At 38.0% G+C, this 13,047-nt stretch overlaps 1 protein-coding gene across 1 annotated transcript in view; it reads left to right on the top strand.

Moving 5' to 3' along the window:
* The window catches only part of ENPP2 (ectonucleotide pyrophosphatase/phosphodiesterase 2), a gene marked incomplete at its 5' end in the record, with an annotated part of 105,584 nt that overhangs the window by 26,824 nt on the left and 65,713 nt on the right, over window positions 1-13,047 (top strand). Inside the window, 1 exon segment of the mRNA XM_081214330.1 lies at window positions 5,254-5,356. Within this exon segment, the coding sequence (XP_081070456.1) occupies window positions 5,254-5,356 (103 nt within the window).

The raw sequence follows: 13,047 nt of genomic DNA, 5'->3' as shown, positions 1-13,047 counted from the left end.
CAAAAAAAAAAAAAAAAAAAAACTTAAATTGAGTTTGAGTTTGAAAATGTTTTATTATAAGCTATGATTAGGAACAAAGCTGAGTTATTTCCTGGGGGGTAATTCTTCTTAACCTTAATTATGAATAAATGTATTTTCAAGTTTTCAAGTCTACTATAACTTTACTTTAAATCCACTGCCTTAGAAGATTTTTAAGACTACTGACACGTTTTAAAGCTATTAACGAGATTCCTTATGTTAACTATTTAATTCTAGAGTGTTAGCAAATGGACACATCTCTCTAAGTCTTTCTTATAATCCCATTAAAATTTAAGAAGTGACTTTACTGGTCATCAAGATCATTGCATATTCATTCACTCAGGAGTCATCACATTTAACGCCTGCCTGTCCCTCAACCTCCATACCCAATGCATTAACAAGTCCTTTTCCTATAACTCTCCCAGTTTTCTGCCTCTCCACCAACACCATAATTTTCTTGGTGCAAAACATCACTCAGTGTCTTTTGTCTGGATTACTGCTGTCATTTCCAAACTAATCTACTGTATCCATTTGACTTCCTCCAATTCATAACCACACTGTACAGAGATTAATGCTTCATATCTAATTAAGCTTCCACCGACTTAAACCCTTTAAAGGCTTTCCAAAGCTTTTAGGATAAAGACTATACCACCCTACAAGACTGATGAGGCCCCACATGGACTGACCTCTACTAACCTCTCCAGTCTTATTTCACTCCAGGCTCCCTTTTATCTCCCTGAACTAGTCAAACGGGCTGTCTTCTCTTCTGGTGGATGCCCGGTGTCTCCAGCCTACAACCTTTGCGGATCCTGTTCGCTCCTCCTAGAATCCTTTTCTCCTCTCTTATCTAGTTGCCCCCCTCTATCCCTCAAATCACGGTTCATCTGACACTTTTCAGAGTCTTCCGTGACCTTCTTGACCACATCAAACCTGAATTACACGTTCTCATAACATAATTGACTTCTTTACGTCTATGCTTGCCACAGCTGCAATTTTACATTTATTTCTGTGTCTATTTGATTGATATGCAGCCAGGGGACTATGTTTGGTTTGGCTCCTCGTATAGAACTAGTGCCCAGAAGAGTGCTTGGTACACAGTAGGAGCTAATGAACATTTGTGCAATGAATGCATATTCTCAGAGAGTGTTCCAGTGCAGGGGCTCATGCTCAGATTCCACTGGGAGTAAATGTAATGCATAGAAGTTTATGATATAAGTTGATGTCATTGAAAGAGGTGACAGTGTTGATTTCAGCTTTCAATTGTGTAATAAGTAATAACACAAGTACTGTTTTCATTTGAATAGGCGTATGCTATTTCTCCACTGGAGAAACCCCCCGGGACCATAGATTACCAGTAAAACTTTGCCTCTGTGGTTTAAACTCTTAAGTGGTGTCTACTTTATACATACAGGCAGTCCTGGGTTGTGGGAGTGATTGAGCCTGCTTGTTTTTCTATTAGCTGTCATGATTTTTTGCTCCATTTAGATTGGCAAATCCCCTTTGCAGAGACTGTTGTCCGGTTTTTATTCTGAATTTTCTAATAGTCCTCAACGACAGCAGAATTGAAAAACGAGACTTAAAGAGTTTTAAAATAGGATAGGAAGAATACACATGGGTGCAGTTTTCTTACTTTCCTGGTGTATGTGCTGTAGTGACTGCTAAGTGGTACCCCTGAAAATCAAGTGGTCAGTGACTGTCTAACACCATAGTCTTAGAAGTATCCTGGGACTAGAATTAAGTCAAGTCAAGCCACCATGATTGCAGTTAATTTTGCACAATGAGAAGCTGGACATTGATAAAGTTTGAATCCGTTCATGAATGCTTCATAATTACTGCAGGAGGAGGCAAGAACAACCCTCAGTTACAGATCTTTCAAATCTCACTGTTAACCTCAAGCCCTCTTACCTTAATCAGGGCTTGGGAACAAGGATTCACAGAAGTATTTCATGAAAAGATGGACTGTGCATTTGTATAAATGCAACTACTGTATTGCAATTAAGCAATACACACACTGCTGCTTCGTACCACCAGCAAAGTAAATAAAATACTACTCTGCTGCTTACAGTTTGGAGATGATCCCCATGGAGGAATAGCCACGGTTCGTCATTGAGATTGAAACTTTAATGTCCAATTAGTAGTGACTGCTATTAATGGTATATTAAAATTACATTATGAATTAGATCAAGCAAGTCAACATTCAGGGCAGAAATTAATTGATTCAGAGTAATTTATTCTAATGCTCTGCTGTTCTTACGTTATTTGTATCAGAATGCGGTCCTTACATTGCTTGCATCAGAATAGCCTATTGTGTCAGTTCTTGCCTGGCTCCTAAACCCCCTTTCTTCTCCCCACCTCCTGGAGCTAATGAATCAGAATCTTGGGGTTTAGACCATAAGCATCAGCATTTTAAACAAGTTCCCAGGGTCATTCTTATGCCCAATAAAACTTGAGAACCACAGAATGATTTTTAGGGCCTGAGACTTGTCAGATTTGTTTGGGTTCTCTTCTGCCAGGGGGCAGTGTTCTCTGAAATATGGCTGGATTAATAAACCAAGCTGAAAGTTAATTTTAGTCTTTCTCATACACTTTCTTGTTTACTGACCCCAACCATGGTTGACCTTATACCCAAAATCTTAAATACCAGAGCAGGTGAACTTTCTTGATTCGGTTTTGTTATAGAAGGTTTTAGACTTATACTTCAGTCATTTTAGTTGAGTTTCTGGACGTGCGGTATGCGTTATCAGGCTTTTTCGTTTTCTCAATTTTAGATAATGAGGGGTAATGTTATTTTGTGTTTGATTTGATGCCCAAGATAAGGACTTTGGTCATCCTACTGACAGTTAATTTATAATGATGTCTTTTAGTAAAATCCTGTGTAACTGTGTTAGATGTGGTGTGTGTGTGCATGTGTGTGTGTGTGTGTGTGTGTGAGTGTGTGAATGTATTCCATGCACACAATGACCTGGTAGAAGACAAAGTTCTTTGGCAGATGGTTAACAGAAATAATGGCTGAGTTCAATCCTCTTAGATAATTGGTAACAAGTGCTGTACAGAAGCCAATTCTGGATCAACCTGGCTATTACACTTCAGACTTTTCCCCCCTGCACAGCTACTCTGCATGTCAAAAAAAATTAATGGATAATGTTTGGCTTCTGAGTCTCATTTTTTTTCAAGGGGAGCCTTCACTGTCCTCATGCTGGATTCCTACCGTCAAATGTCAGACAGATTCTAAATCTGCTGGACTCCGGTGAGGGCTGGGGAAGTTGGCAAGGGCAGGGGAGCACCTTTGGAACACTGTGGCATACAGTGCAGTCACAGGATTGCCTTGATATTTTCCTTTTAGCTTTAGAGTTGTCCTCTGTAAAAGCAAGCCTGCGTCTTGAAATTGAACATAAAGAGTAAAAAAAATCTTACGTGGGGTTAACATCTTTCATAAGCCTTGCTAAATGCAGGATCCCAAATCATTTCAGTATGGCACACAGACTAAAGCAAGAGACGTCTATAGAAAAATTCATAAGCCTGCCATCTCTGCAAGACTGTGAAATGAAAAGGACGTTAGAAAGGCAGCTAAAAGTTTGGCACTGTGTTTTTTTCTTTTGTTCAATTAGCTGTTACTAAATTCTAGAATATCTAATGAAACCCAGGACTAATGTGCAATCCACCATAAACAAGTTCTGGCTTTTGTGCTATCAGGTTTTATTTGAGCTGAGCCACTGCTTCCTCAGTAATTTGTTGCATGGTAAGCGCCGTATTTGTTTACATACACACATATGCTGTGTGTAAGAACCATGGTCACCGGGTCCGGCCAGAGAAAATCCAAAGATAAGCTTTCCTCCCTCATTTGAATCCTAAAAGTGTACAGTATTTAAAGACCTCTCAGCGTTTGAGGCCTTGATTTCTTTTAGAAGTCTCCTGATTGCCAACTAGGTTAGTAAAGAGACTTTAATGCTCACGATAGCATCAAAGGGCACAGTGTTTGGTGGCTAGATGATAATTTATCTGGGAGAAACCTAGGGAAGCAATTCTTTACAGCCAAATTCTTGCTGCCATTGAGATTTCTTTCCTCAATTCAATCATTAATAAAGCTTTCCCATCCCACCCCTGCTGCTCCCACACCCCCCCAAAAACACAAAAACAAAAGCAAAAACCCCCAAAAACCCAAAACCCAAGCTGACAGTTTTTTCGGGAGGAAGAGGCAGAGAGATGTGAAGTTATATTGTCCCTCCTCACCGGGCAGAACTCTGTGTTGCTTAGTTGGCATTCCCAGTATTTTGATAAAAGTTACTTCTCTAAACTCTAACAACAACATGGGGAAACATAATGCTATCTCTTGTGTTTAGTTACAATCGTGGGAGATTTCATCGTGAGAAATATTTGAGGAGTCGGGAGTAGCTGAGAATGTGGCAAAAGGGACAGGGTCCTTTAAACTGCCAGAAAAATAAATAAATAGGCAAGACAGAGAAAGTTATTAGGTTTATAAATTATAAAACTTTCCTTTAAAAAAAATAAAGTCGTGAGGTTGACTGCATTGAATAACTACATTGTAAACCTTAAAAGCTTAGAGTGGGTAGAAACCCTTTTATGGCTCTGTTTCATTTTTATCGGATAAAATGCATTTGGTTTCTTTTTTTAAAACCATGTTTTTAGGAGGAAAGAAAAATGAACATGCAGTGTTATTGGCTACAGCGACATAAGAAACCCTTATGTTACCAGAGGAAACCACATGAAAGTATCTGTGTGTCAGGGGAGGGACAGATAGGGGGTGGAGAGAAGGAGAGGGATATTTCAAGCTTCTTATGCTCAGAGCTGCGATTTGTGAACAAACTGTGATGAAATCAAGCTGTGGACAAATCAGAGGAGCCTGTCAACCTCCCAGGTGGGATTACTTGTAGTTAATAGACTGGACTCAGAGCCCCAAAAAGCAGTGCATTCAGTGTAGGCAAACAGAACACACTGCAAAAGGCTTTCCAAGAACCCTCTGCCATGGCCAGGAGAAACTCCTGCCAGCTGTATCAGGTAGGAGAATGACAGAATGCCAGGGGAAAGCCTTGGTTTTCAGAGCTGCTTCCTGATTTTGAATTTTCTTTTTGTTTCTAAAATGAAGACAGCATTGTATGGTGCCTTTGGGAAGCTGTAAGATTGGGTGGTGATGTTGAAGTCATTTGCATTGCCTTCCTGGAATTTGATTTAGACTTGTCTGGCTGCATTGACAATTTGAGCTCTTTATTCCCTCAGGTAATATCCCTGTTCACTTTTGCTGTTGGGGTCAATATCTGCTTAGGATTCACAGCAAATCGAATTAAGAGGGCAGAAGGATGGGATGAAGGCCCTCCTACAGGTAAGTGTAGCAACTATTCCCATTTTCAATCTTTTCAAAATTTTATACGTTGGGTAATCAATGTCAGCTCATTAAGAAATTCATCTCTAAACTAATCTTGCAGTGTAACTACTTTAGTCCTAGATGTCTCTGGAATAAAAGCAGCTCTGTGTATAATTCAGATAGGATAATGTGGTTTAATGAGAGAACATTTATGATCTCTTCATGCTAGATAACTGGCTATTTAAATCTCTGTCCTCTGAAATTTCTAAATGTTAAGATAATATTAAAGCTCTTGTGAATTGACAAGGCTGAAACAGAAGTGGTGAGAACAGGTGCTGGCTTGATATTAAAGATACATGAATTTGATTTATTGTCACGTGGTATGAGATGTAGTATTTGCTTCCAGAAAGTTCTGACCTAGAGAAAAATAGGAATGGAAGTAAAAAAGGCAGGGAACTCTCTTTGTGAAACTTCAGGGCTCTGAGATTAAGATTTACCTAGAACAGGAAAAATATAAAAGAGAGGAGGTGCTTAGAAGAGCTTACAAGATTGAGTTGCACTCATTGATTTTTCTTTTGGACTGAGGAGGGGTCAGTTTTAATAGTGTGCCTTGACTTAACTAATAGAACTGAAGTGAAAGAGTTTCCTTTTACAATACACTGTGCCATAAGCAGTGTGGGAATTCTTATGAAGGAGCTCCTTGTGCAGATGGAGGGGCTTAACTGACCAGGTCTTAAGTAATGAGTTGGTTAATTTCCTGGAAATTGGAGCTGCTGATGGTTTTATAAATAAAAATTACATATTAAGTAATGGGTACTCTATGGGGCAATCTTTTCTTGACTTTTCCTGACATCTCAGCAGGTTTGTCTGCCTTCCTGTGCATTTTGTATTTCTCTGCACTGTATTTCTTGACCTGACTCATAAGAGACTCTCACCTGTCTCTGTTTAGCCAGCATGAGCACGTATTAGCCAAGTTATGATCCACACATTGATGGAATACTGAGTCTTCCTTACATCAAGCAAGTAACTTTTGAGTAAGGGTGAAAAAATTATATTAGAAATAGTTTAGTGAGTCCAAGTGGGGTGTGCTTGGGGTGAAAAGTGAGAAAATAGATCACAAAAATTGCACCCCCAGGGAGCCAAATGGACAGAATGAATTGTCTTCTGTTGGGGAAGGGGAGGAAAGTAGATCACTAGGCTGGAGAATCCTGTTTTTATTGGTAACAAGTGCTCTCTTCAAAGACTTCTTCTTCTTCTTCCAGACAAGTATAACTCCCATTCACACTGACTGTAACTGTTCAGACTGGAAGGGGGGAATTGGATCCTTAGTTTGGTCACGTGGGCAAGCTAACATCCTGAGAGCCCACTGCTGGTTCTTTCCAATGGACCCTAAAGGAACTTTTTTCCTGTTTTGTATTAATATATTACTTTGGCTAAAATTGATATTAAAAGCGATTTCCCTGATGAGCGTTGTAAAATCAAGTCGCCCATTATTTTCAAAGTTGACTTCTTTGGAAAATGGTCACGAAAGTCCTGGACTGGCACCCTGGATCTGTATCACTTGCTGGGCCACCTTGGGGAAGTCACTTATGAATTCTGCTTCCTTAGTTGTATGACAAGGAACAGGCCTAGATGATTTTTAATTTTCATTCTGGATTTGAAAACAAAAAGCCCATGATTCTGTCTACTCTGTTTCATTGCCTTTTGAATGTGTGTGCTCTCTTCAGGAGAACTTGAAAAATATAGACCAGATTTACTAATCCTTGAGTATATTTTGTGTATAATAAATTATTTCCATACATTATTAAGAACAACTATAAGAACCAATGAATCAGTGCTACTTCTGGAAAAGTAATATAATCTAAATTATCATCTATAAATCTAAGTGATCTTAAACATACTACAAAATATTTGCTTCTTGAATTATTTAATTAAATCATTGATAATTTTCAGCCTTTATGGTATCTTCTAAAATAATTTATTAGTGAAAATTCTACGGCTAAGAAGTATTAGTCTTGGGACACAGCGCCATTTAAGTCTGAGTTTTGGGATTTTGGTATACCTGACACTTTTTATTTTAAATTGTCTGTTGATATAGCTTACTGGCTGTCTAGGCACTGTGGATGATTTCTCCTGAATAAAGACCAAGATGTACTTTGGAAACTGGGTGAGAGCATAGTGCAGAGAATTTAAGCATTTTCATCTTTTTAAATGTTATATGTGCCTGAAATGACACATGTAGTTGGTTATTCTGTCAGCAAAGCCTACACATCAGAAAACACTGGGTGAACGATTACTTATGCATTAGAACAAGGTACTAGGAGGATAGGCTGCTACGTTTATTTTCAACAACGCTTTCACATTCCAGAGAAATCCTGGGAAGCTAGATGCTTCGAGATCTTTCCACCAAATAGAAGGAACATAAAGGGTATTGACATACGGCCAGCTTCAGACTGACGGGAGCAAGACCTCTCATTCACAAGCATTCAGTTTCTTGTTTAGCAAATGTAGGTCCTCAGAGTCCTCAACTGTAGCTGAGAATGTTCTATATTCATGCACACCCTTGCTGCTGTACTACAGACTGAGGTGTTAAGTTTCAAGGCTGTGGCAGTGCAAACTGTTATAATTAATTAACTAGCACACTTGTTAGCTGGATTTTTTGTTAGGATGTTGTGATCTATTGGAAATCGTGGTAGAATAGGATTTCCTCTACCAGATCATAGAAGATCTATAGATTTATTAGAAGATATGAAATGAGCAGAGCTAATTTTAATTCTGTTGGGTAAATGTAATGGGCCATCAGGTAAATGAGATGGCTGGAGTAACTTTTCAAAGAGAATGTAAAGAATATGTGCAATTCAGTTTGACATCCTTGTCCCATACATCTGATGTAGCCAGCTTGATTTACCTTTAAAATTGCAGGCGAATTTATGTGTATACAAGTGTGTGTGCACTCATGTAATGTGCATATGTGTATGTTTGTGGTGTGATGGTGGAGTCTATTTCACTGAAGTTGGTGATACGTACTCTTCCAGTCTCCAGGTGGAAATGGGATATCCTCTGAGAGAAGCAAGTTAATACTTGAAAGACAAAGGGAAATTTATAAGCTTGTGAATAACTGGCTAATACAGACTGGAAAGCTCAGTCCTCATTTTACAATGAAAAGTCACTTAAATGATAGGGTGGCAGCATGTAGGAACTGCAAAGCTGACAGATATATCAGTCATTAGTCTGCAAGGAAAATTAAGGGGACTATCACGTCATGGGATTTTATGTTAAATCTAGTGTAGAAATCAGAGTGAGTTTAAGTCAATGGAATGAAATGATTTGAATTAGAATTTAAGAAGGGCATGGATTTTTCAGTTCATTGTTAATTAATTGGTGCTTTGGTGCAGTGGTTTTTCATTTATCTTAAAAACGATACAGAATCTTCTATCTTGTTGCATTAACCAGAAATCTCCATCTTCAATAGAGTTCAAATAGAATATATCTTCCAAGATTATGTCTTAAAAAGAACATCTAAAATTCAGAGCTTATGTACATAATTTGAAAAATCCTTTGTTAATGCAAATGTCAGATGATCTGAAATTGCAGCTAGGCCTTTGCTAACTCAAGCTAGGCCTAGAGCTCTGCTCTTCCAACCAGGAAAATGGGGGTAATGTTGCCTCTTTATCCAAAAAGATTTTTTAAAACAAAATGCCATGCTAAGACTGATGAGAATATAAAGTGTTAAGTATATGATGATACACTTAATTTACCTCCAATTTTGTTTGAAGGTCAGTGTCTAAATTTTTACCCTATCAAGTTGACAATACCTGCTATATAAAATGATGTTTCATTGTTTGGTAGCAGATTTGTAAATCGTTCAGGCTTACACTACTGACTGCTCTCATAAATGCTATTTGAGTGGTTTATAAGTGAAATTAAAGTCTTAAATTTCATTCAGATCATCTAGAAATGTGTTTTCTTGTAGTTTATGAGGTCTTTCTACATGAGGACGTTGTATTTAAAAACACATTGAAAGTACAGGTGTTTGAAAACTTCCCAGGTGGACCTATTTATTAAAAAAATTGTCGGGGCCTCCCTGGTGGCGCAGTGGTTGAGAGTCCGCCTGCCGATGCAGGGGATACAGGTTCGTTCGTGCCCTGGTCTGGGAGGAGCCCATATGCCGCGGAGCGGCTGGGCCCGTGAGCCGTGGCCGCTGAGCCTGCGCGTCCGGAGCCTGTGCTCCGCAACGGGAGAGGCCACAACAGTGAGAGGCCCGCATACCGCAAAAAAAAAAAAAAAAAAAAAAAAAAAATTGTCTATGAAATCTGGTTCGGAAGCTGTGAAGAGGAGAGAATAGTGATGCCTAAGTAATAGGTATTTATAGAACATGATGTATTTAGGAAGCAGAGATACAGACATGCAGGCCTATATGTAAGTGCTACTTTCTAAGGGATGAGGTCAAAATGTATGGACACCAAGGAGGGCAAGGGGGGGTGGGATGAACTGGGAGATTGGGATTGACCCATATACACTACTACATATAAAATAGATAACTAATGAGAACCTACTGTATGGCACAGGGAACTCTACTCACTGCTCTGTGGTGACTTAAATGGGAAGGAAATACAAAAAGGAGAGGATATATGTATAATATAGCCGGTTCACTTTGCTGTATGGCAGAAACTAGCACAACATTGTAAAGCAACTATACTCCAATAAAAATTTTAAAAAAGAAAAGAAAATCAAACAACAGAAAGAAAAAATGACTTCAGTACAAGAAGGTATGACCAGAAAGAGCGAATCATATACTCCAGAAGAGGCATCAGACAGTATTAAATCCTCGAGTTGGGTGGTATCTTGACTGTCATTCACGTTATCTGCCTCCTTTCCTTGCATTTTATACTTCAGACAGGGTAGGAAGACACAGGAGAACCAGATCTGTTTCAATGCTCTTGAAAAGGAGGCGACATAACCACAGTCTGTTTCATTTCAAACCTTTACTCTCACTGTCAGGAAATACTAGGACTGGGAACCATGGAGAATGGGAAGAACAGAGAGGGTGTCAGATCACAAACTCTGAATGCAGGACCAGACAAAACTTAGAAGAATCATCCAGCTTTATGCCGAGCTAAATGTTTTCAAACTTAAATATAGCCTTCTTCACTGGCCATCATCCAAATCTGAAAATTTCCATTTGCAGAGAGAGTTGGAGGGAAATATGATTGGGACACCAGGATGAAGTAATGTTTAGGTCACAACTCTTGTCATGAATTAGGTTCTTTCCAATAGTCTAATTAAATTATCAATAGTATTTCTTCCGTATATAAATGACACCAGAATTCCACAGTGCTACCTCTGTGTCGATACGGTAAGATGGAATGTTTTAGAAATAAGGTTTTACTTAAAGAAATAAAAATAATTTTACTTGTTTCTATCAGAATTATGAATTTGAATGAAATAAATCAGGTTTTACATTGTTTTTTTTTCTAAATCATCAAATTATGCTTCTGTGAAAAAAAAGAAATGTATAACTTTGTTTTATGCATATCATACATGTATATACACACATATTTTAAAATTTAAAGTCCCTATTTTTAAAAAACTTCCGTCTGTGTAGATCTGTAACATTTATTTTTTAAGATTCTGGAACACTAGTTTCTTTGAAGTAAAATAACACCATTTAAGTATGTTATTAAATTGGCAAATGTCTCATACAACATTTCAAAGCCCCATTGCACCTAGCACAGATTTCTGACTTGATCCTTTTGAAGTTTTTTGTTTGTTTGTTTGTTCCATTTTGTCTTCGTCTTTCTTGTTAGTTCTGAGCTTATTAGGTCTGGAAAAGGAAGACTTTACAGATTTTAGAATTCAAGCAAAGTAAGTCAGAGAATCTTTCCATATTTGATCATTCAATCAGGTATAATAAAAAGAGAAGTCCTAAAATCTGTGCTTAGCCTGGTGTGGGGAGAAGGACATGGGACCTGGGCATGAAATGAAAAAGCCAGCACATGGGGAAGAATTACAGAACTACAGAAAGAAGCAGGGCTAGAACTTGTTATGAAAGAAGATGGCAGGGATGGAATAGGCCCTGGAAAGGCAAAGTGAACTTTGTTCTACAGTATCACTTTATTTTCTTAAAAAAGGTGCAGCAGTTCAGTTCTTGGGCTCATCGGACTTGAAGAAGTATACGGCTCAACCGTTTATCTTCCTATTTCTCTTCCTGCCATTGTCAGCTGAATCCAAGTCAGCCAAGAATGAATTTTGTCATATGTATCCCTAATCCACATAGGTCCAGGAATTCACTCTCATTTGAAAGCTGTTGGTAACCCAACCTTGAGTACTTTTTATGAGATGTATCTTTGCATTATGAGTGTAAGGGCAAATCTTTCTTAACAAAGCTGTCTTCAGTTTAAGGGTTGGCAAGGAAGATTATAATTGATAGGGGCAAGCTATTGAGGGAGATTCAGTTATTTTCAAAGACAAAGTAAGGGATAAACTTAGAGAATAACCAACTTTGTAAGAAAAGAGTAAAAATCACGTTGACAGAATGGATGAAGAAAGGTTTAAAATGGCTAAAATTTTGTACAGATATTTTGAAAGGAAAGAAAGAAAGAAGAAAGAGATTATGATGAGGGGAAAGCAAAGGGCATGAATGGAGGAAAATTTCACATGCAGGCTGGGACTCTATGAAGAAGAGGAGCCAGGACAAGTAAACAACTACAAACAATGTGCCTTTGGATCTCTTCTGATTATCTCAGTTATAAGTGAAGCCAAGCATATTTATGTATGCAGCTCATAGGCATGAATACTACTCAGAATTGATTAGATGGCTGTTGGAATGATTCTGTCTAAGCAGTACCCTTAAAAAAGGAATAATTCCATTATAAGCATTTTTCTTATCTTTATCTTTTTTCTTATCTCTACTATAGGATTTCTCTATTTTTCCTTTTCTTACTTCTCAACCCTCCTCCCCTCATAGTTTCTTAGGGTCCAGCATGCACTGTTGATTGGTTGGCCAAAGTCAATAGAAAAATGTGGTTTATGAACCAGAGGTAAGGCATTGCATTGGAAACCTGACATTATTTCTTAAACTGAACTGGTGTGCTTTGTGTGTATTTCAAGATCCCAGAATGAACCATGCAAAAGCGTTTCACATCTCATGGTCTAGTGAATCTGTTTGCTTTAGTTGAACTGGTCTAATGCCATGTGCGTGAGGATTGGGTGACTCTGACTTTAAAGAGGACAGAGAACTAAGGGATGAACAGGATGTTCAGATAAATGGCTTCGGTGAACCTAGAAGTGTCATTTAACATCTGTTCTCTCCCTGCCTCTGGTGTTTTGATTTTATAAGTAATGAATACTAATCATAAAAAAATGAAAAATTTGTAAATGTAAATAAGGAAATAAAATTACAAATAGCATGTTTTAAAGAACATTTGTTAGGATATTTATATATCAATATTATATAACATATACTTTATACACATATGTTCACATGCATGTATACATATATACATGAGAGAGAGAAGCAAGCAAGCAAAAACCCAAAAGGACATTTGTAAAATGTTAGACGTTTCAAACTGCAGAAAAGTAAGAAGTCTCCTTGCTTCTCTCTTTCTCATTTTCCCCAAATGTAATTCCTGTAAGGAGTTTCTTACAGTTAAAAAAAAAATGGTTATTCATACTGGCACCGTGTCTCAATGCCTCTGTTCTCACCCTCT

Source organism: Mesoplodon bidens, assembly GCF_964165515.1.
Source record: "Mesoplodon bidens genome assembly, chromosome: 16".
Lineage (NCBI taxonomy): Eukaryota > Metazoa > Chordata > Mammalia > Artiodactyla > Ziphiidae > Mesoplodon > Mesoplodon bidens.
Note: the sequence above shows the minus strand (reverse complement) of the source record. Positions and strands in the feature narration are given on the sequence as shown.